The following is a 24,755-nucleotide window of genomic DNA, read 5'->3' on the forward strand; positions in this document are numbered from 1 at the left end:
AAGCAAGAATGTCACCTTATCCTCACACAAAATAAACTAAGTCGGGGGCAAGGTAAACCGTCTTTGTTTAGAATTCTTGCAAACGAAGATGGGGGCCTATTTACCCAGATAGAATCGCGCATCTCGGGAACCTGGGGCGATGCAACAAAATCCGCTGCTTCATTTCCCGATCTTGGAATCCAAGACCATCTGCATGTATGCAGCGAGGCACCAATGTCAACCACATAGGTCAGCATGGGGAAAGCCTCCCAAGTTGCTTGGTTAATAGACTCCTTTAACCAAGTGATGATAGGCGTCAGATTCCACAACAACCTGGGTCAAATTCTCCTACCGAGCTAGAAGACAACCCTCAAGCATAGAGATAGCCTCAGCAGCCGTCGCACTTGATGCAGATACCTCTCTCCTCTTGATCCCAAAACATCGTCCAGAGGAGTCCCGAATCACCACTCCAATCATTGCTTGTTGAACTTTGTAAATATGAATTACGTGAAAGTAAGATGCTCAAAATTCGAAAATCCAATAATTTTATAAAACATTCTTAACTTTGTTTTGCTGCGAGTCAATCGCTGTGGTGTAAACACCTGCAGTACAATTAGTAGTCAAAGAAATAAAAATCCAGTGACTAGATTGTCAAAAATAAAAATTACAGTGAGCAAAGTTGAAATCGAGGAGAAACACAGTGGTTAAAATGTATTTTATTAAAAAAAGTTAGTTAATTAATTTTTTACCATCTTTGTTTACAGATTTAGCCTTTCAAACCGTTGTGGTTTTGCACTAATGTTGTGGTTTAGTGCTATTTTTCTTAATTTGTAAATGAGAGGTTGTAGGTTTGACTCTCATAATAGTGAGTGCTATACCAAATTATTATTGTTACTTTATTGTGTGACTTGGTTGAACTCTAATACAAAGTATCATTATATAAAAACCAGTGTTAGACAATTAATGATATTTTTTAAGTGTGACGGTTGCTATTGGTTATTATTAATTTGGACATTATAATAAGAGTAATGCTAAAGAAACTACATATTTATACCAGATTATAATGAGAATAACGAATGAATTGACATATTTTATATTGTACGGATTCAATATTTATTTTTAATAATAAAATAATTATTAAGTGAACTGATAGTATCACACGATGGTGTGATAGTCACACTTAAAGGGTGAAGATCAAATTGGATTAAGGTGGAACTTAATCCAAAACAGCATCTTAAGATTCTTAACCCAAACTACAAGCTTTGTGGATCACAATTCACATTTGCGAGAGGTCTCAATGATCGATCTGTTGCTTCCCAATGCATATTGAATTCAAGTTCTGGCCTTTCCCTCTCAAACAACCATAACCTCAAGCAAAAAAAAAAAAATAGTAAATTAGTTTGGCTTTTGGAGTGGTATGTGCAGTACGAAGAGGGCAGTATATATACAACAAATTTGGATAGAACAATACTTGACTATTTAAAGATGAGTATGAGTTCCTACTAAAAAAATTTAGTGTTTTAATCATAGAGCTTTGTGCTTATGATTAGTACCTTTCATACTATGAATCACACTGTAAAGATCATCTATGCAAAAAATAAATTAAAGCTAAGGTCGTTTAGTCAATCTATTGTAGCAACTATACAAACGGTTCGTAATGTTTTTACCAATATCGTTAATTTGTTTTCAAACAATTTGATAACTAAACGACATTATTTTTAGTTGATTTTTTGTAGAGGTGATATTTATAGGGAGATTTTTAATTTGAACGGTTCTGATTATAAATACGAAATTCTATAACTTGATAACGAACATTTTTGAGAAATTTTGAGTAGGAGTTCCTACTCATCTTTGAGTAGCCAAGTATTGTTCATTTGGATATATACACAGAACCCCCAAAGTAATAAATAGAAACTTTCCCACTTCATATATTAAATTTTAGCTTGCTTGATGAGCATTTAGCCTAGCTGAGGACATGGACAACTCATTTCAGTCAAATACAGATCCTTTAACCACCACCATAAGAGTTGCCACCAGCACCTTCAGCAACCCTATCGACCCAAACTTGGACCCGACAGCCAAGGGCCCGAAACTGTGGATATCTTGATGAAATGGATGTTCCTACAACACTTATTACGTCTCATCACTCGATTGATTGTAGGTATAATTAAGTTTTTTCAAGATGTGTGTTAGAGATTTCACATCGGAGAATGAAAACTCTGCGTTAGCGCATGAAGAAGAGAGCCTCGTATCTTTAAAGAACCAAATCGAAAAACCATGAGATGGTACCGGCACGTGGTGTACATTTATATGCTGCACCAGAAGATAATCCGATGGTAAGCACCTTGCCGATGGCGCAATCTCCGTGACAGGATAACACGAGCAATGTCGTCCTCTGGATCGTTTCTCTAAGACATACATTTTGATAGGAAAATGTTTAATCAGAATAATATATTAAACATTCCTAAAACAAGGGAGTAATCATCTCACATTGGATGTATATTAATAACGGGGAAGCACAAATGAGAGCAGAGAAGAAAAACTGATAGAAAGCTGCTTAAACTGAGGATATAAAAGCAAAATTCTACATAATTTATTCAGAGAAGAGTTGTGCGTTAAGCAAGTCAACATGGTTGTGGCAAATTCTAACTAAACCACCATAACAAATTACAGATTCACGAAGAATCAGATTTTGCTCAGGAATGAACGCGTGCCATGCATGCTCTGGGGAAAAATCAATCTAGCTTTCAGCTTCTTTGGCTTCATCCACCTCGGTTGAAACATTTGATTCTTCGGTATCTTGGGCTTCTTTTTTCTCTCCTGAGACATCCTGCAGCTGCAGAAATTAATAAGACGTTAATCCAGCTCTTATACTAACTTTTTTAACTCAGAAAGACACACCCACAAGCAGTGTATGAGAACGAACCCCCAAGTTTCTAAGACTAGTTGTAACATCCTCTTGCTGCTGCTGAAGAGTGGTCCTCAGTTCTTGAAATTCCTATTTTCAGTTCAATGACTTATGTTAGCGTAAACGATCACATTTCAAAATGAAATTTGACAAAGATCGATTGCTGGAGCACAACTTACAGATCGAAGTTGATCCACTTCAGTGTTGAGGGATTTCTTGAGTTCTGAAAGCTCCTGCATTAAGGAAGAGAGTTGCATCAAGAGTTGAACATGGTCAAAACTTGCAAGAAGAAAGCAATACAAGTATGAGCAAACAAGTTTTAGCTCCAATCCAATCAGAAGAGAGACTCAATATAACGAAAAAACACATTCAACAAAGCTTACTCGTATTTACTATTTGCATCCAAGTTTGAAGCACAACCCAATTTCTGTACTTTTGGCCATTTCAATCACCTTCTATACATCAGAAACGTGTGATTTATAGATATCAAGTATCAATGGGAAACACCAACAGTTGTGGTTTTGTCCGAGTTTCAGAATATGAACAAAGGAAATGGTTTGTTGAACTAACATGTAAGTGTTCTCAACAGGTTAAAAGTTGAATCACACCGATCCGACGCCCGCCCCACCCTCTCTCTCTATGCACGCCTAAACACAACACAAAACATCATCAACTAAGATAATAAACGTAAGAATTCCAAAAGCTAATTATTAAAATGCATAAAAAAAAAAATAAAAAAAAAAAACTTTTGGTAAACTTTGATTCAGTGATCAAAGAAAGACCTCAATTGAATTAACTCTCCAACTAAATCATCTTACTTTCCAAAGAAGAGGCACCCAATTCGTACATTAACCACACATACATTAGCAAAAACAAATCATCCCACCAAGATTAACTATAAACTGAATCCAAATGCATGCTGCTCAAGTATATAAAAAAATTATATAAACACTTACGTCGCGATAGACTTTCACTTGAGTGTCTAACTTTAACCTCCAACTTTGCAAATCCTAATTACCCAGATCAGTAAACAGGAAAATTAGGCACAAACACCATTCCATGATCGGATGAGAGAAAGTAGTGGTCAGTTGTTTAACCTGCTTCAACCCTTGAATTCTAACAAGTAGCTCAGACCTCGATTCATTCAATTCCTATTAACAAACATAACATCGTGACCAAATTAAAAACAGCTTTAAACACAAAATTACAATCTGGGTTTTTCTAATTCTTTCGGTAAGAATTCTCAAAACCCTAAACAAAATACATAAAATTAAAAATAAAATAAAATAAAATTTGCAACAAGAATAAAAGGTTACCGCAAGCTTGGAGCCAATCGGAGTCGCATTCTCCTTACTCTGCAATCACACAGAATTATTGTTCCAAGTTCATAACATTTTAAAAAGATAAATAAAAAAGAAAATACAGAATAAAGAGAAATAAATGGGAAGATAAAAAAAGAGGAGCGGCCGTACGGAGGAGAGTGGAGGAGCAGGGGCAGGGAGAGGAGTGGAGGGAATCGAGGGATCAGAAGAGTTGGCGGCGGCCATTTGGGATTGGGACCAGATCAGATGACGAGTTCTGATTTTCTGATGTTTGTTTGTGTTGTGTGTTGTTTGAATTTTGGGGGTTTCAGTTCAGTCGGACTTGGAGGAACAGGAGGAGGAGCGGAAGTTCAAATTTCGAATTTTGAGTGTTTGTTGGGTCGGCACGCACTTGGCGGAGTGGGACTTTGAGATTGCCGCATGTAAATGTAGTGAGTTTTGTGATCGACTTTTGAAAGTGTGTGTTTACCAAAACGGTAAGATAGTTGAATTGTTTTCGTGACACTTTAATGAAAAGCCCTATGTACTGTTTATTTTAACGAAAAATTATATTTTTACACTAAAAAAATCAATCATGGTATTATTTACTTTACCCTTTATTTGGTCTATATCGTTAAAATTGAAAGTTTTCAAGCCATTTTCATTAATTTTCCTTTGTTTTTACTATTCATTTTGAACTATAATTGTTTTTTGTGTAACTCAATTTGTTGTTGATATCATTGTTGCTTTATATTTCCTACGAGATTTTTAATAACTCTCGTCTTGCCACGTGTCAAGCAAAGCAACATTTTTCCTTATCGACCAATTTGTCTTCTCACCCATTTTTCTTTGGAAACAAAAGGCTTTGGAAAGTAGAAAAACTCATTCATTTTGCATATCCTTGCAGATTTGATATTTTGTAGTAGACTAGTAGTGTATTGATGCTTTTTTTTATTTATTAGGCTATCATTTTGGAGTGTAGATGTAGTACTTAACGACAAATGTGTTTTTATGTTTTAAAGTAATATTTATGTGGCAATGTGGCATGTGCAAATTAAAGAAGAAAAAAAATATTTTTCTTAACGGGTCGGTTTATTTTACCTGTTGGGTAAAGTAACATGACCTGTTAAAATAACGGGTGTGACACGACACAACCCAATAAGATAACATGTGTTACACAAAAACGATATGAAACACAGAAAACATGACCCGTTTGCCAGGCATACACTCGAGCCACATTTGGTGGGTTTTGGGCAATTTTCTTGCCCTTGCCATCCAAGGATGGGTGGACTTTTCTTAGCATTCAATAACTTTGACTGTTTTTGTTTGGTTATTTCTCGAGCTTATTTATTGATTTTCACACTAATGCTACCCCTTTAATTTTATTTTTTTCGCTAAAATTGATTTGTCTAATCTCTTGAAATTGCCAATATCGAGCCATTTCACTCATTTACGTCCATACTGGTAGCCTACAGATTCATACTGTGCCAACTGCAATAGCTCATCTCTGCTAGCATGGTAAGAGATGTTAGACAAATTCAGTTTTTCACATGGTAAGTGAGACTAAAAGAAAGTTTCAAAAGGCAAATGTTAGATGTTATGTTAGCTATTGACGGAGTTCAAATTCATGCTGTCGTGCAAGGGCTTAACACATTTCCACCATTGTGGTAAATGCTACTTACCCAAAATTTAAAATTTTGAATAATGAGGGAAAGGCAGCAAACGCTAGGTGTGCATGCAACGCAGTCGTAGGCTGTTTTTGATTTGGTAATGGGTTGTGTTTCTGAGAATACCCTCCACTGCAGACATGGATAGCGAATTCTGTTGCAGTCCACAGAGTCCACTTGCGCCTAAATAGGGGCATTACCAGCAATTCAACTCTTCACCAGTTAAAGCGGAGAGATGCTTTAGACCATCTCCAAAGGAGATGTCAAATTTTAAACCTAAAATTTAAATTTGAAGACTTACATGTCACTTTGACATCTTTTAAACTTTTAATCTCCAACCGATATGTCAAATTATAAACATAAAATAATAATTCATATATATTTTCTTTGCATTGAGAATGAAAAGAAACAAAAGGATAATGGTTTAAACCAATAAAAAATTATTAAAAAGCATTTAAAAAAGTCTGAAGGTGCTGTCAAATTTAGCAGCAATGGGGAGAGATGTCAATCCATGTTATGCCACATCAGATTTGGCTTCTCGGTTAGAAAACATTAATGCTATCTTTTGTTATCATTATTGCTGATTTGGACATTTTAACATCTCATTTGAAGATACTCTTACGACTTTTAGTCCAGCAATAATCATTTTCTTAAACACACTTTAATCACGCTTAATCATTAAATTAACATCACCGGCGCCAAAACAGCACCTCCGTCAACTAAATTTAATTAAAATAATAAATAGTTCCAGATATTTCAGAGAGGCTCCACTGTTTTAGTGACTTAATTACAAAGAAACAGAACCAACCAGAGCCTTCGATTTGTCTGCTACTGCTGCTTCCACACCTCCGTGCGAGCTAACTCGCCAACTCGAAGCAAGAAAATGAGTCAGGAATCGTTCATCTACAGCTTTGTGGCCAGAGGCACGATGATCCTGGCCGAGTACACTGAGTTCACCGGCAACTTCCCGGCGATTGCGGCGCAGTGTCTCCAGAAACTGCCTTCCTCCAATAACAAGTTCACCTACAACTGCGATCACCACACCTTCAATTTCCTCGTCGAGGACGGATACGGTGCGTGGTTCGATTCTGTTCCAGCTGACTAATCTCTTTGCGTTCTGTTTTGGTTTGATTTTCTTTCGTTTTCCCGGGAAACAAACAGTACGGGAGCTTGAATTGCATGCGGGAGTAGCTGGATCTAATGTGAAACAGAGAAATGTGAGGATTTATGATCTGTTTTACTTGGTTTGTATTGGGAAGTTGGAAATTAGTGAGCTTTTTGAACTGGGGTTTGCTTGGTTTTCGGAGATTTTGGTAAAGTTTGAGTTTTTAGCTGTTTGGTTGCTGAGAAAATCTGTGGAAAAAGGAAGGAAGTTCGAATTTTTAGTCTTGTTTTGTTGTGGTTTTCAACAATTTAGAAGACATGGCATTTAGCTCAATTGACTAGGCTTGGAAATCAGGTGAGTTTTGGTGAGTAGAGTAGGTTGAATTGTTGAAAAGGAAGGAACTTGATGATATTTGCATAAATATTAGATGAAGAAGAAGGAAGTACTTTAAATACCATTTGAATAATAGTAAATGTGATCAACGCTCTTCGGCATTGAGATGCTGAAAATTCATTCAACTGGTGTTTTGAATTATTTATTTCACTTTGAAAAGAAGAGAAACAGTGGATTGGTATCACATTCATCATTTTCGTTCATTTAGTAGTGGAACCTGTACCTCCGCATTACACCATGCACTTCCTTAGGATGCAACCCAGAATTTAATTGACTGCCCCTTATTTTGGACCCCTCACTTTATGAAAATAGGTAGCTATTATATGACTCAATCAAATTTAGAATCAGTTCGGGGAGGCTCGTAGCTTAGTTGGTAAGAGTACATACACTGAGAGTTGGACTCTCAAATCTAGGCTTTTGGCCTTCCTTAAACTAAAAAGGCAAAATGTTGTATCAGTTCTAGCCTTGTGCATATTAGTTGGCCTTTGAGATTACCTGTGAGCTCAACTAAGCAAAGCACAAGCTTGGGGTTGAGCCATTTCAACATCCTTATTTTTCTTTTATTATGTTTCATGCTAATACTGTTTGCACACAAATGTTCGGTTCAATAAATGTTGTGTGTGACTTTAAATTATATCAGTATTAAGACTAGACAGTATGCTGGAGATAGTCTTAGCTTCTGTATGAAATGGATGTTAACGAATTAGTAGTACAATCTGTTATGTTCTGTAGTCTGTTGATGCATCTATGTGTGTGCCCAAATCAACATAATTTCAATCTGTGAAATTTCTTTTGGGGAAGGTCAAACCTGTTATCTCGTGTTCTATGGAATTTGCAGCATACTGTGTTGTTGCCAAAGACTCTGTTGGCAAGCAGATATCGATTGCATTTTTAGAACGAGTGAGAGCTGACTTCAAAAAAAGATATGGGGGTGGTAAAGCAGATACGGCTATTGCCAAAAGTCTTAACAAGGAATTTGGGTATGTTCATTCATGAATCATGATAGGTTATGCTCAAGTAACCCTATGCTTTTGAGAATTCTTTTTTTGTTCAAATGGAAACTAAGATGAATTTGAAAATTACAGACCAATAATGAAAGAGCACATGAAGTATATAATTGATCATGCAGAAGAGATTGAAAAGCTATTGAAAGTGAAGGCGCAAGTTTCAGAAGTTAAAAGTATAATGTTAGAGAATATTGACAAGGTACAGTGTCTGTTCTCAGATATAGTGCGTGGATTCAATGTTAAAGTACAAATGCTTTTTGTTATTGATATACCGTCTGCATCTAAATGCAGTTCTTTCTGTTTTGTTTTTTTGTGCTAGTACACGTAAGACCTTAACCAAGTAAGTTGTTGAACTTAACCCTTCAAAAATATATGAAGCACCGTGTATAAACTACACGTATATTAGATTGGTGACCACACAATGGGTGAAAATCTAAGCAACCATCTTCTCTCTCTATTCGTCTCCGACTCCTTCCATCACTGGGTATCTAATGACTAGCAGTTATTTGTAGTAGAAAGAGATGTGACCTCATAGTGGTGGTGTCAAATGGCTTCATCATTAATGTGTGACACCTATTCATGGTGGTGGCGGTGGTCATAAAAAATGGCAGATCCATAGCTTTAGAGAGTAAAAATGCACGGAGAATCTTTTGAAGATATAAAGAAACAAGGTGACCTTGTTGGTTTGTTTGGCTCTCTCTTTGAGTGTGATTTTGTAGTTCACAGGTGCCATAGACTGTTAGACTGGGGTACGGGGGCTTCTGTCATGATTTACATTGCTGGCTGTGGTGCTATACATATTATCACTCTGTTATGTCAGCTCTTTGAAGTTTACTCGAGTATATATAATTCTTATAGTCGTATGGGAGGTCCATGTGTTTGTACTATACCCTAGTGGTGGTTTGAGTACTTTACTTGTTTGCAAACTAGGTACCCCCATGCTACTAGCATTTGTACGAATTCACGGTTCCTTCTGCTAGGCATATCCTTCTCATTGTACAAATTACCACAATTAGTAAATTGAGACTCTTGGTTGTCCATCCCAATAAACACTTAAAACAGAAAAGAGTTTCCCGTCACAACTTTGGTTATTCATTCTAGTGAGATTAGTACAATATGGCTTCTTTTTTCACAGTCTTCATCTGGGATATATAAACCAGTCAGAGTCAACATCTGGGATGTATAAACCTTGCATTATATGATCCATTGCACCAATTAACCAGGCCGTAGATGTTGCATTTCATGCTTATTCCACCTACACATGCTTTTCAGGCTATTGATAGAGGGGAAAACCTGACTGTTCTTGTTGACAAGACTGAAGATCTTCGTTCTCAGGTAAGTGGAGGCAAGTGCAACCCTGCCGTTTTATCTGTCATATGTATTAAACTCTTAGGTGCTGAATAAGTTTGCTTGTTGCATTTTTCAGGCGCAAGATTACAAAAATAAGGGGACACAAATGAGAAGGAAAATGTGGTATCAAAACATGAAGATAAAGTTGGTCGTTTTTGGAATCCTCCTACTTCTGATCTTGGTAATCTGGCTTTCTATTTGTCATGGATTTGACTGCACGAACTAGTAGTATTTAGGCACAAAGCAATTGCTTTCAAATTATACGATACATGAGCTTCAATTCAACAGATAGTGTTGAACATGGAGGGAGAGGGAGAGGCGGGGTGGGGACGGGCGAGGGGATAGAGTGAGAGAGAATTCTTACATTTGTCTTTATCGAATTGTTTACTAGATTTTATTTGAATATAGCAACTATGCAGACAAGGTTTTGGTGATTTATTTTTTCTTATCTGAATCTTACATGATTGATTAGATCAGGAGATTCCTGATATGTCCCCAAAGAAACTTTTCTGAAGATGCTATACAATTCGATTCAATTTTGGTTTGCAATTCGTTTGGGTCAGTTTTACGTGGGTTATAAGACGTTACGACGTTCAGAGAGTTGGGAAAAAGTTAGATTATAAAGAATTTTCTGAACTATCAGAGGCAATGCATGATACTAGATGCTCATATGCTATCAAATGATTTCTTTCTATGCATGTGTTGGAAACAATCTGTGCTAGGCAAGACAAATACTGTCCTCAGGTAGTGTTTTTAGTTTTGATACAAGCAAAAGGGAATCAAACATAGGTCCTCGAGGACACGAGTAAATGTCGTAAACCATTTGAGCTACAAATTCTTTGTATTTTTCAGCTAATGTCAAATGATGCTCTAATGAGTACCGAGATTATGCTTAGCTATAAGTTGACGGTTTAAATGTGTAATTGTGAGAGACTATTGTACACCCAATTCAAACCAAACCAACTGAAATTTTATGAACAATCTTGTTCTCTTAGATATCGGGGTTTAAGAAATTCGAGGTCTCCCACCGTTCGATCTTAATTTAATGGTTGACGATCATTTAATTTCTGTTGTTTTACTTTTTCATCCATGGTTGGATTAAAATCAAACGGTGAGTGACTACGATTTTCCTTACACCATGGTGTATATGAGAAACATGAACAGTCTAAACTTGTGCTTAGGTCACTAGTGGTAATTTTCTTTCCAAAAGTGAAGGATATGCTTTTTTCTCACGGTCAATGTATGGATAATATTTTAAGCTTTAACAGCAAAGGTCCAATCATTCAAACCCCCCCAACCACCACCACCACCCCCACAACCCCCCCCCCCCCCCCCCCCCCACCACCACCCCGAGACATGCCAAAGGGCAAAACCACCAAATTTAGTGATATCCCTCTTGTCAATTAACAATAACAAGTCGAAAAGATTTCAAGACTCGTTTGACAATGTCTTATGAGAATATTTTTAGAAAATGAAAACAAGCAATTGAATTTGCATTTTAGTGATCGTATGGACATTATAGCTTTAATTGGGAAACATTTGTAGAGATGAACAATGAAAACGTGTTCGGTACCATTTCGGCTTGAATTTTTAGTTCTCATATTTTGTCCCACATATAAAGGAAAAAGTAAGTGGAAAAAAATGTAGGAAATGAAAACTAAAAATTGAAAACAATTTGAAATTATTTTCACCCACAGGTTTTTATTTTCATGTAATTTCATTCACTTCTCCCTCTTTCTCTCTACTTCCGCTTATCCTTCCCCTTTTCTCATTTCTTCCATTCTTTCTATCCGGAAAAATAAAAATTAAAAGCGAACTGGTCATCAAATCAGCCCTAACGTTTCAATAGGCTTTCCCTCTACTCTTACCTCCCATAGTCATCTATCGGTGCACTTCCCACTTATTATTTTTACTTTCCTAAAGTTTTAATAATCATTTAGAAGCATCAGAAGTCATGGCCTGCCAAATTTACTGAACAGTATGCACTGACCTTTAAGAGTGCTGGAGCCCGAGGGACAAGCGAGTGAACAGGGTCAGAAAGTCCGACGGATTTGGTCCAGTGTGTGGCAACCCGAGGGATAGGGCCGGCCCGAGGAAGAGGCCTGGCACGAGTTGCCAGCCCGAGAGCCCGAAGGCAACGTGACAAAAGGCTGACGTTAGGACGACGTCAGCCACAATATAAAATTAATAAAAATATAAAATATTAATAAAAAAATGTAAAAAATTAATAAAAAAATGTAAAAAATTAATAAAAAAAGTAGAAAAATAATAGAAAATAAAAAACTGCAAAACCCAGCCTTCGAACTCAACGGCTCTCGCCAGAGTTCATTGCCGAGGCTAATGATACACCCACAAACAAATGGGAGAGATCCAATCCCTCATTCGCCGTAGCTACCGTCGCACCCCACACCGCCTTCGCCCTCACCCAGATCGCACGATTTGGGATTTGTTTTTGGGGGAGAGAGAGAGAGAGATTTTAACTAAGCAGTTGGCGATCCTTTACCTACTTAACCAAGTGAAAAACTGTGAATTTTTGCACAGATCGGCTATTGATGTTGTCAGAGTTTGAGGCCTTGCCTCCAGAGCTCAAGTGAGAGAGAGCTGCTGAGCTTGAAAAAGGAAGGAAAAAAACACACAAAGCTTTTGGAATGATCCTGATCCTGGTGCATTGGCACCATGTGAAAAGAAGGAAAAAAAAAAAAAAAAAAAAAAAAGGTTTTGAAATGGTGTGCTACACCATGTGAAAAGAAAAAAAATTAAAAAAATAAAAATAAATTTTTTAATAGAAAGTGGTACAACGAGACCGATTAAAAATCTTATCCGAAATTACAAATAAAATTATTTTGTATTATTTTTTTAAAAAATACTAATATTTTATTGCCTATTGTCAGGGCTATTCAATGTAGGGATGGAGATGCAAAAGGCAGTTACTGTTCACTGGGTGGATTAAATAGTGAATATCTTGGGGTGCCCTTAGCATCGGTGGAAATGCTCTAAGTGTTGCATGAGGTCGTTATTCGTGTCGTGTTTTTTGTGTTCGTATCGTTTTCGTGTTATACATAATATTTTATTGGGTCATGAACGTCCGTTAAAACAAACAGGTAATACGACCCAACTCAAAATCGGTCCGTTAATATTAACAGGTAATATGACCCGAGCCGTTACCCTTACCCGTTAAAAGAAATATAATTTAAATTAATAAATAAGTGAGATAGAATCCAACGGTAACGATTTAATCTCACATAAGTGAGACTAAATCCTATGGTTATTGTTTAAATAAGGTTTTTTTAATAATTTTTAATTGTGTAGGAGTGTGAAAAATAAAAAATATATATTTATATAAACACTCGTAATGACGAGATTTACAACTTTCGTGAATGACTTAACTCTGAATTCCGCCACTATAGTCACAAAAATAATCGACGGTTAAATTTGAATCTAAGGTTTATGGATTATGGTGTTGGATTTTGGAGTTGAACTCTTTATGAAAGTTGTAAAGCTTGAGTGATTGTATTTTTTTTTTTTACATTTTTCACACTTCTGCTGACACACCCCGACCCGGAATGTCCACCTGGACTTCGAATCAAGCTGTGTTGGCCGACACTTGGAGGGTGAAGAAGCTATAAAGTGTAGTGATGTGGAAATGTGAAAAAATTTAAACCTAAAAGTGCCTAAATACAAGAGTGCGTTGTGAGCGGGAATGAACCCAATTCACACGTGATGATAGAGCATAAGTACAATACAGTAAAATATGGTGAGAAATTATACCATTGAAGATAACCGTCTACCCCAAGATTTGCCATTAATCCTCGTCGGTACGAAAACTCTGCTACTAGAACCTAGAAAGGTGAAAAATAAGGGTGAGTGGGCCTGAAAATAAAGTTTTAATAAAAACCTTTGAAAATGTTATAAACCCTCGCTGTAAAACATGTATAGTTTCCAAAATATACATACTGCGTATAGTATGAAGATACTCATCATAGCCTGCAAAACGTAAATAAGGTATGACATCCCAAAACTCACAATCTCAACAGTAATATAAGTAAAATTAGGTGCTCAACAATCTATACTAGCATGCAAGTCGGAGTCGCCTAATGCGATCTGTACGACTGCACCTATTGCTCATCAATCTATGTTAACACACGAGTCAGAGTCGCTTAATACGACTTGTACGATAGGGCTAGGTGTAATAATATACGCTCTCGTGATACGATCATGTGAAAACTAGCGCTATGCGCAGTCACCTATGAGTCGGAGTCACTTAATGCGACCTGGACGACAGGACTAGTACCTACTTGGATCCAAGGCAAGCTTGCGGTGTGGGAGGTGAACATCACGTGAAGGACTAGCCTTGGCATGAGATGGGACCACGAACATCGGGGTGCAGTAATGATAAGCACTACATGAATATAAACATTCCATAATGATGCAATAATTCTAACCAATATAATAAACTTACCTGAACTTACCTGCACATTTCGTAGGATAATTTTGGCATTTCACAACAGTGCAACATATCTTACAACATTATTTAATCATGGCATGATATACATAAATCAATTCAAAAGCATTGATGGAAACTATAAGGTTTATATATACATACTATAAAAAGGAAAAGACCCATTTACTTGAGGCCTGCGCTACAACTCCCTAACACGAATATCGAGGTGTCTCAAAATGATCGGCGCCTAGAACAATTATCAAATCACGTCTCAAAATTCTTATCGATAGAACATGTAACTTACATAAAATACATCCCCAAAGACGTTCTAGAATAATTTGAAACCCATTGACCAAAAGTCAACCGTCAGTCAAAGGTTAACGATAGGGTCCACAACCTTACGTAACTCGATCCGGAAGATCCGTTCCTCGGATTTCCGATCCATAACTTCCTAAGAGTTTCAATAAGCTTCTAGAACAACATCCTAAAGTTTCAGAATGATCCAACGGTCGGATCTCCGCTAATTGCTAAAATTAAGTAGCGGCCGACATTTTATTTTACGAACTTACAAATCTAATTTGGGAAGATCCGTACTTTGAATTCCCAATCCGTAGGTTCCTATTGTCCTAAAATATTACGCACTATAATGTATTAAGGTTTGGTGATGATTCAACGGTTAGATCATCAATTCATATAAGGATTAAGTGGCGGTATTTATCAAAACTATGTTCAAATGATGAGATTTTATCAATTGGACTTCACATATAGAATTGGGGTATCAAATTTAGCCAAGGAAGGTCAGGGGGTACCTCGGTCCACGCGCCACCGTACATGGCTGCCGGTTGCCCCGACTCGCTGAAAAAATCAACTATTTCTAAAAATTCTTAAATTTCACAAAAAATGAAGATCTCAATGAGTAGAGCAAGTTTTATACATATGGCCAAGTCCAATTTTGCCAGAAAAAGCCTCCAATCGCCACAAACCTGTCGAAAACCCTAAAATGGGTGTTCGTTGATTCAACTTGTCCGGTGTTCCAACGCATCTATCGCTGGTTGGGTCTTGTTCCTAGGTCTAAGGGGAGTTGATTAGGGGTGGTGGTGGGTGGCGAAACTAGCCGGAACGGAGGAATCACCATTGAGCACTGGTGCTCCGTGAGGTTCTACATGGTTTTGGAGTTAAAAACCTTCGAATTTGGGTAGTGATGGTAGAGGGGAGGTTGTGAAAGAGATTGCAGGTGTTGGATGATGTTGGTTCAACGAGAAAAATGGCGGAAACCCCTGGAATTTGGTTGGGTGGGTACACGGATAGGTCGACGGAAAGGGAAGGCTGGGAGCTTTCTCTCCCCTCTCCTAATTGTCGAACTCCCTCTCCTCTAATTTCTGATTGGTCCTTCCCCCTTTAATTTGATTGGTTACAATTCCCACATGGTGGGAGTTTAATTAGTTTATAAACTAAAATTTGAGTAAACAATTTTAAATGTCCGTAACTATACCGTTATAATCCGGACTCGTAAACGGTTTTCGCCTATACGTTCGTAGCTTCAAGATCTATTTGGAAACATTAATTGTGACTTCGAATGGTCAACGAAAGTCAAACATCCTCGCCTCTAAGGGCATTTTAGTACAATCATTATTTTAAAATTTATAAAACTTAAAATTAAGGACGTGTTGTCACATCTATAATAATTATTATGAGTTTTATTAATTTCGCACTCAAATAAAAAACACTATTCATGAGGTTGGAGGGTTTTAAAAATTTAAATGAAGATATAACCATCTCTAAGCATAGATGATGCAATCTTAAGCGTTTATATATTCATTTACATTTTTCACAGTTGTACATTAATGATTTTTATTTATTATTTATTTTGAACTCCCTTAAAAATATTATTCATGAGGGTTTGTATGGTTTTAAAAATTTAAATGAAGATGTACCTATCAATTCAATCATGAGGGCCTGCATATTTTTTTCACATTTTTTTTCACACTTGTAATTAATTGTTATAATTTTTTTTTCATGTGTTAGATATATATATATATATATATATTTTTTTTTTTTAATATCTCAGTTTTAAGATGATAAAACATTTATGACTATGACTGAATGAGAGAGAGAGAGAGAGAGAAAGAGTAAAAATATTTGTTATGTCGTTGACTTTAAAATTGAAAGTTGTCTTTTGCCTATATTATACTAGTTGATTTGAATTTTACACAACATGTCAAGTAAAATTTATTCCAGTAATAATAACAAGAAACTGTCATAATAAAAATAAATAAATAAATAAAAACTTAATTTGTTTTAACTTATATAGAATAACAATACAACAATATATATTTAATATACAATATATGCACTATGGGTATTGTAATTTATAGTAAGTTTTTTTTATAAGTTTAAAAGTTCAGAAATGGCAGTACCCAGGTTCTGGTTGGATAAAGTGTAGCTCTAATGCTGCTTGGGATGAGAATGGTTCGTATAGAGGTATGGGGATTGTGGTAAGAAATTCATCAGGAGATTTCATGGTTGCAATGGTGGTCTAGGAGACTAGGGTCGGTTGACGATGCATGAAGAGGTTGCTACTGCAAGGGCAGCAGCTATGTTTTCTCGAAACTGGGGTACAAAACGCGTGCAGGTGGAAGGTGAGGTTCTCATGGTGATAGGGTTGAAAGCCTCGGCAAGGGATTTATTGAGGCCACTGTTAGCACCCTATCCTCGATTTTGTATGTATTTCACTATTCAATGAATATCGTACTTCATCTAAAAAAAAGTACTTTTTTCTTAACGTGTTGAAATGGGTTATCCACGGGTTACCTATGTGTAAACCTGTTCTTATTGTGTAACCCGATAATGTCCCGATTAATTATTGTATTGATCCAAAACCCGTTATTTTCATGTCGTTTTTGTGTCGTATAAACAGGTCGTGTAAGAAATTGCCAATTCTATGCATGAGAGTCCAAGTCCAACTAGTTCCATGAAAGAAAAACTAGTCCCATGAAATTAAGGTAGGTGTCACTTAGTACTAGGGTCTATTGGTATTCCTCTTCACTTATAAATGAGAGGTCTTAGATTCGATTCTTGCCAAAGGCGAATATGAGCCACATTACTTGCTAGCCCATTGTGAGACTAATTCAACTCCTCCCCCTTAGTGTAATAATATTGTTTGTTCAAAAAAAAAAAAAAAAAAAAAATAAGGCAAGCGTAGAAGATGAACTTTTGGAAAAGAACAAAAAAATTATAATACTACGAAAGGCGTGCTTAGACTAATTAAACTGAAGCTTATACATCGTCCCCAATAGTCATCCCAATCAATTGGAAAGTAGGGAAAGGGATCCTCCGGATCCCTTCCACCTAGTAGGGAAAGGGATCCTTCGGGCTATTGAAATTTGATCCAACGGCTAAAAACATGGGCCCACTCTAAAGTTATAATAACTTTAGCCATTGGATCAAATTTCAAGGGTCTGGATTGTTTGATGAGAAGAATTAGGTGGAAGGGATACGGAGAGGATCCCTTTCCGGAAATTAGAGCTACCTAGGGTTCCTTCTTGGTGGATTAGGCTTTAGGTTCCTCTAGAACATCATAGAATTTGTATCAATATTTGTGTATCTTAGTATTACCTTATTTAATCATGTTTGGCTCACCAATCAAGGAGTTATTTTCATTTTTGTTTTTTCAAAAAGAGATTATATTCACATACTTCAAATTATTTTATTTGCACCTTTTTAACTTTATTTTATTTTATTTATTTATCAAGTGTTAGTAGTGTGTCAAAAAATATTAAAAAAACAAAAAGGTGTGAGGGAAGTAATTTGGGGTGTGTGAATATAATCTCTTTTGAAATTTGTGGTAGTGAAAGTGAGTCACAGCTAAAACCACAATTTTTGTTGCGTAGAAGTGACTTTTCCTCATTAAACCATGGCACATCTAAGACTAGGAGGATCCTCTCTGGATCTTCTTTATGAGGATCTTGGGGATCCTCAAATCTTGTCCGTTTATTGTATATCGTACGGTCAGTTTTCATTAGGTACTATTCATATTTAATTTAAAATAAAAGTATTTAAAATGATTTATTACCGCAAGATGTACGATGAACGGACACGATTTGAGGATCAAGAGAATATCCCCATTCCATCCAAGAGATTTGCTAGTTGAACTCGCCCGAAGGCTAATCAAAGCTTAATATTTAAATGTAGGCTAATCAAAGCTTAATATTTAAATGTACTTACTACTTAAACCTAAGAATGATTTAATATAATTTTGAAGACGTGAATCCAACATTTTGAAAAAGGATCAGTTTTTGTTAGGTACTATTTATATTTAATTTAAAATTTAAATTTTAAAATGATTTCTGATCGCACGATGTACGATGAATGGTTATAATCATGGAATCTCTAGGATCCCTAATAAAGGGATCCGGCAAGGATCCTTTTCCCAACATTTTTATACCCTTGACTTGGTCACGTGGCCAAGAAATGAGTTAACAAGGTTATAAGTGATGAATTGATTGGTTATTAGAGTATTTCTCTTCACTTTATTGCATTCTGAATTCAAACTATTCTTTCTCTTTTTAGTATAAATTAGTGTTGAATATTTACTTATATCCGATACAAAGTATTTAACAACCTTCCAAAGCAACAAAAGAAAACACTAGCACTCGGGGCACATTTCCGTTTGATTTAGTTAGGATCAAAATCGTGAGTAGAATTGACCGATGTCAGTAATGATTTGGCGAAACCATAATTACCTAATATGATTTCCTTAGATCTAAATACCTATATTTGGTTCTTAATTAGGGTTTTAAAGTTGAATTTCAATGAATATATTCAATCCCAATACGTAGTCCGGAGTTGGAGTTGGAGTTGGAATTACATAAAACTCTGTAAATAACTATTTGACGATTCATATAAAATTGGTTTGCATGACATTGACATGACAAAAGCTCTGATCTTGCATATCAAACTCATAAAAGACAAATAGGATCTCTCTTGTTCCATCAATTGTGGATAATTATTAATTGTGGATCTATATCTATAGTGTAAAAAGAGAGATAAACAGCTCCAATATTGCTGGCTCTACTCCATCTTATATATACATTTGTGTGTGTGCATATATATATATATATATATATACAGACACACACACATACATACATACATACACCGATCCTTGTTCTCAGTTGGTTAGTTTTGTTCTATTATTATTGCCCTTGGAATTTTTGAGAGGCCATTGATTTGAAGGAACTGACCACTTAATGAAACAAGGGAGGGGCATATAGACATAATATATTTACTTTTATAGTCTTATCCTCATGAGGTTTTACAGCCTCAGTCCTTTGGTTTTAGGATACTTATCAGGAGATCTCTTTCCTCAATTACCTTTCTTTATAGCACATGTTGCTTAGGCATGCTCCATGAATGGCAGCTTGATGGTGGCTCCAAAATCTTTGGATTCATTCGTGCATGTGCACCATATTTCTCGGGAAACTATTTAGATATGCATGTTGCTTGAACTGTCAATGCATATCTTGCTTTCCAATGTCATTGTCTTGATCCAAGTATGAGCGAGTGCTTCACCTATATGCAGGTTGAATAAATAACAATATGATGCCCAAAAGAAATTCAAAGTAATAACATTTATACTTACATTTTTGCCACGTCTAGAATAGTACTTTGCTACTCAAGGGATGAGTAAGAGTTTCAACTTAAATTTGCTCATTATCGATTTATAGAACTTCGTGTTTATGGTCAAAATCATTCATATTATCTATCATTCTATAAAAATTACCTCTGCAGAAAAATCTATTAAAACTATAGTCATTTAGTCAACGAACTATATTAAAAAGATGAACTGAATTGATAAAAGCATTACAAATCGTCTATGTATTTGCTACAATCAATTGTGTAGCTAGGAATTATTCGGTTGGTGGGTTAAACTAAAATTATTACTACGAAATCAAATTTTTAATCTTCTGTTGCCTACATAAAGTTATATAATAGTAAACCAAATAATTTGATGTAAGAAATTTATACTACGTTTTCTAGGCTTCTAGCCTTCAAAACCTTCAAGTGAATAAAATAAAGAACTATTTGTAGTATAGAAGTTTTAATTTATTACTATTAAATTATAATATTGGTTAAAATGAAGAGTTTATTTAACATTTATTAGAGCATCTCCAAAGGAGATGTCAAATTTTAACCATAAAATTTGAATTTGACAGGCTATGTGGCATTTTGACATTTTTCAAAATTTTACTCTTCACCCAGTATGTTAAATTAAATATTATTTTATTTCACCATTTTCTTTTCTTTTTATTTTATTAAACTATTATTTTCTGGGTTTGGAATGAAGACTCCGGAGTCCTAACCCACCCCCACTCTCACGCGCAGAGAAAGAGAGAGAGCACCCATTTCCTTCCAGAGACAAACAAAAGAGGTAAGCAGGCACGCATTCAATTCTCACCCTCTGTTTTTAATTACGTATTCCTTGAATTTTCATCCAATTTTAAGTTTTAACCAAATATCGGATTCTTTTCCATTCATTATGATGATATCTGGTCTGATCGATTCCCCTTTTTCATAAATACTTGCTTGGTTGCTGAGAAAAGCATAAGAAAAGTTATCAAACCAAAAAAGAAAAAGAGCTTAAGAAACTAAATTATGGATTGTTGACTTTATATAGGGTTTTTGGAAATTAAAGTTACAGCCTTTGAACGGTTTCAAGAATTTTTATTTGAGGTGTCCTTCAAGTATCCTCCTTTAATTTTTCTCTATTCAGTTTGGTTGTCAAGAAAATTAAAACGGCGCCGCCTCTTTCTTCGTCTCGCCTTTCTTCGACTCCTCGACGAAGAGCTCCACTAGCTTCCCGCCGTCCGGCTCAATCAACTCGTTTGAAATTCGGAGCCTTTGGCGGGTCCTGGGCTTGGACCCGAGATGGGTTGAGAACTTCAGGACGGGGGCGAAATGGGCAGATGACGGCTTGGGGAAAGAGTGAGAGGGGTAGGGGGTGTTGACGAAAAGGGTGGCCATGGACGCCATTGAAGGAGGTGAGAGAGGAGAGTTGCAGATCTGATAAAAAAATTAATAACAAAATGTTTGATGCTGTTGTCAAATTTGACAGTAAATGGTAGAGCTGCCATTCCATGTCATGTCATATTAGATTTAGTTTCTCGGTTGAAAAACATTACAATTGTTTTTTTTATTTTTATTATTGTTGATTTAGACATTTTGACATCTCCTTTGAAGATGTGCTTAACTCTTATTTTTCTTAAAAGCAGCCTTAAGATTTAAAATTTTCATTTACCGAGTGAAATATGACAATTAAAAATAATAAAATAGCTCAAAAGATTAATATTTTTAAGTTCTGCATCATTCCAATTTTATCGGATGTCTCGAAGGGACTAATATTTTTAAGCTTAAAGAACCAAAACTCTTCATACGCTATGAGAAAAACTAGTGGTGAGGCTCAACGTGCCATTGGACAATACCGAACAGCACTACGACCCAATCAAAATTTGACATGTGATAAAAATTAACTGTACTTTGTCATAGTTGACCTTTTAAAGCTTTCATAATTACATAAAAACTGAAAATATATTCCAAAGATAAATACATTATTTTCAACCATTATCATTACAATTGTAAATTGACTGATCTGATTTGATGTCACCCTCCACTTGAGAATTCACCTCTCCTTTGTCGACGCCGACTTCGGTATGGTTTCACAAAACTTTGAGGGAATAAGCTTTATATTTTCTCTTTAGATTTTTCTGTCATGGTTAGCACAATTCTTTGAAAAATAAAAGACAGATTTTTTTGTGTTTGTAAAAAATGGTTCATCACCAAAGTCTATACAATTCCAGTTAATCATTGAGAGATAATATAACGTGACAGGATTTCAATTCTTTGAAGACAAGGGAAATTTAATACATCAACTGGAGGAACGGGATGAAAGCAACAAACATCCATTACTTAGGAAACTGATCAACCATATTTAGAGTTATTTCCCACCCTTAGACTTGCAATTGAGGCTTTTCCGGTAGAGGAAGCCTGGGGTGTTATTATTGTTTTATTGTAGTTTTAATTATGGAAATAATATTTTTATCAGTATTTTTTTTATGTAAATAGGAAATTGTAGTTAAATTTTACCACGTGTTAAATTTTGATTGAGTTGTAGTGTCATTAGACATTGTCCAGTAGAGCGTTGAGCCTCACACAAAATTTTCTTCTATGTAAATAGGAAATTGTAAATTATTATTTCTAGGGGAGCCTTGTACTTGGCTTTGCCAGTGGCTACAATAGATTTACTAAACGACTTCAGTTTCAATTTTTATTTTTATTTTTGGTATTTTTTGTGAAGATGACATTGACAGAATGATTCATGAACGGTTCTAATCATAAACATAAATCTCTATAATTTGAATACGAAGAATTTTGAGTAGAAACTTTTACTCGTTCTTAAATAGTTGCTACCAAGCAATACTCCCAAAACAATTTTTGTGGTACTCGACATGTATATTTCCATATGTGGCAAAATTTCCATTTTGAGTCAAAGTTGATTTTGCTATATCCAGGTAAATATTTCAAGAAAAGTCTTGTTTTTTTATCACCCAAATTATGCCAGTTGCTGGCTTTTTGTGCATGCCTGGCTTTGTTATTCCACTTTTGGGCATATGAAAACCCTATAATTTGCCTTCACTTGTTCTATTTGTACAGGGTAATTTCGGCATTTTGCATGCAGTTTACTGAGTGGATAGCCCCTGCCACTTGTATATAAACACGTGGCAGCACTACGTTGTTGGTAAGCAAAGCAAATGGTTGGCCTAAGGTAATCCACTTTTTCGTATGCCCAAATGATTTTGGTCTTTCGTGAATTCATGATGAACCGCAATAGTCGTAAATAAAAAGTTGATAAAATTTATATTCAGTCACCAAAATAAATTTTCATCATAAAACACTCCATGTCTACGTATAAAACTTGTGACATATATATTATTTAATATTATAATTTTATTTATTTGTAAGTTAAATTTATTTTTCGCCATTACAAATTTTAACTAAATTATTATAATTGACTCATTACTTAATATAAATGTCTCGTTGTATTTTTTGAGTAAATAAAGGATCTTCGACACATCTTAGAGACCATGAAAGAATACAAAGCAAATTAAGCGAGTAGTCGTTGCTTAGTCCAGTCAACAAGGCATCCATCAAAGCCAAGAATGCTACATATATATGCTAAATCAAATTCCACATCATTTGCAACCTTTTAGATCAATGTTTTTCATCCGCAAGATATTTGTGAAACATGTAGTTATTTCGAATATTTTGGATTAATCTAGCTCTTTTATGTACAAACAATATTATAATATTATGGGAAGGAGGAATTAAACCTATGACTTCATATACAAGAATAAATGCTCTTAATCTACAAGCTCCTGCCGTAACCAGAGCCAGAACGATCAAGGGAGACCGAAAATCATGATTCCATGCATGCAAACGCGATCGGAGATTGCAGGGAGTGACCAAGAGATGCCAAAGCATCTTCTCTGGACTTAAACTCTCCAAAAACATTACTGAAATTCGCCTATCTTTTTGGTAAAGGTTTATAAACAAAGGGAGTGAAACTGCCGTCTCTTTTTTCTCCCAAGGAAACAAGAGGGGAGTGTGGAACAAAGAACACAACACAACAGTCAAGACCCAATTTTTATTGCACAATGATAACAATTTATACAAACTGTCAGAGTATTATCCAACAGTCAATCATCGAACAGACTCTTTGACTACTTTAATTAATTAGCTTTCCCTAAACCCTAACCAAACCAAACCAAAAATCAAAAGTAAACCCCAAACCTGCAGAAACATACAAACGCACACGAATGAACACAGAATCAAAGTCATCACAAACACTTCCAGCACGCTGCACAAACTAGTCCAAGGACTACGTGTCCCTCACTTCAAACACATTACGGTTTTTAACAACGATGTCATACATGTGCATGGACTTGAACTTGTTGAAATCCTTGGGGAGAGAGATGAGATGGACGGTGGATCGTTTGTGGAACTGAAGAAGGTCCGGATCGTCATAGTATCGCTCCCAGCCTAGCGTGGACAGCTTGCGTTCGAGCACGGCGTAAGAGCTGATGACCTCGTCAGTTGGAGTGTGGACGAGCACCTTACGCGGCCGGGCGTTGGAGCCTTGCAAGGAATCCGCCCCGTCCACCAACCGGACGACGCCATTCTTGAAAACCCAAACCCCAGACATGTTTGGTGATGAGAAGGTTAAACAACTAAGGAGTGAGAATGTGTTGTTTGTATGAGTTTGGGACGTAGAGTATGTGTATTTATAGGTAAAATGAAGTGTCGTGAGGTTAAATTTTGGAGAGATGAAATTACGGGCATGTTTGGATGTGGGTATAGTAGGGTAAGGTGGGTTCCACTTGATTGTGAGGGAATCTTTGTAAGATACAGTAAGGATCATGGTGTTCGGGACGTGCAGCCATGGACCAGTAGCAATCACTTATCTAAGTGTGGGCATTTCATATATCCGATAGGAGAATCCTTGTGTTTTATTTCTTCAATTTTTTTCCTCCCTAAGGCTTTAACCCCAC

General features: G+C 36.0%; 3 protein-coding genes across 3 annotated transcripts; 1 reads left to right on the plus strand and 2 right to left on the minus strand.

Annotated features, from left to right (window-relative positions):
• Positions 1-2,525: 2,525 nt before the first annotated feature.
• LOC137732484 (uncharacterized) lies at positions 2,526-4,572 on the minus strand. The gene is made up of 7 exons (XM_068471799.1): positions 4,360-4,572; positions 4,204-4,242; positions 3,985-4,038; positions 3,844-3,897; positions 3,067-3,120; positions 2,906-2,977; positions 2,526-2,815 (listed from the first exon to the last, which is right to left on the minus strand). The coding sequence occupies exons 1-7, from the start codon at positions 4,432-4,434 to the stop codon at positions 2,720-2,722; spliced, it is 444 nt and encodes a 147-aa protein (XP_068327900.1). The 5' UTR covers positions 4,435-4,572; the 3' UTR covers positions 2,526-2,719.
• Positions 4,573-6,629: 2,057 nt separating this feature from the next.
• LOC137731686 (vesicle-associated membrane protein 724) lies at positions 6,630-10,349 on the plus strand. The gene is made up of 5 exons (XM_068470870.1): positions 6,630-6,928; positions 8,192-8,333; positions 8,439-8,559; positions 9,633-9,695; positions 9,787-10,349. The coding sequence occupies exons 1-5, from the start codon at positions 6,739-6,741 to the stop codon at positions 9,934-9,936; spliced, it is 666 nt and encodes a 221-aa protein (XP_068326971.1). The 5' UTR covers positions 6,630-6,738; the 3' UTR covers positions 9,937-10,349.
• A 13,484-nt stretch (positions 10,350-23,833) lies between these two features.
• LOC137732295 (flowering-promoting factor 1-like protein 3) lies at positions 23,834-24,463 on the minus strand. The gene has a single exon (XM_068471603.1). It carries the CDS (start codon positions 24,407-24,409, stop codon positions 24,086-24,088), a length of 324 nt encoding a protein of 107 aa, XP_068327704.1. The 5' UTR covers positions 24,410-24,463; the 3' UTR covers positions 23,834-24,085.
• Between the last annotated feature and the right edge of the window lie 292 nt (positions 24,464-24,755).

This window comes from Pyrus communis, chromosome 4, assembly GCF_963583255.1.
Source record: "Pyrus communis chromosome 4, drPyrComm1.1, whole genome shotgun sequence".
Classification (NCBI taxonomy): Eukaryota; Viridiplantae; Streptophyta; class Magnoliopsida; order Rosales; family Rosaceae; genus Pyrus; species Pyrus communis.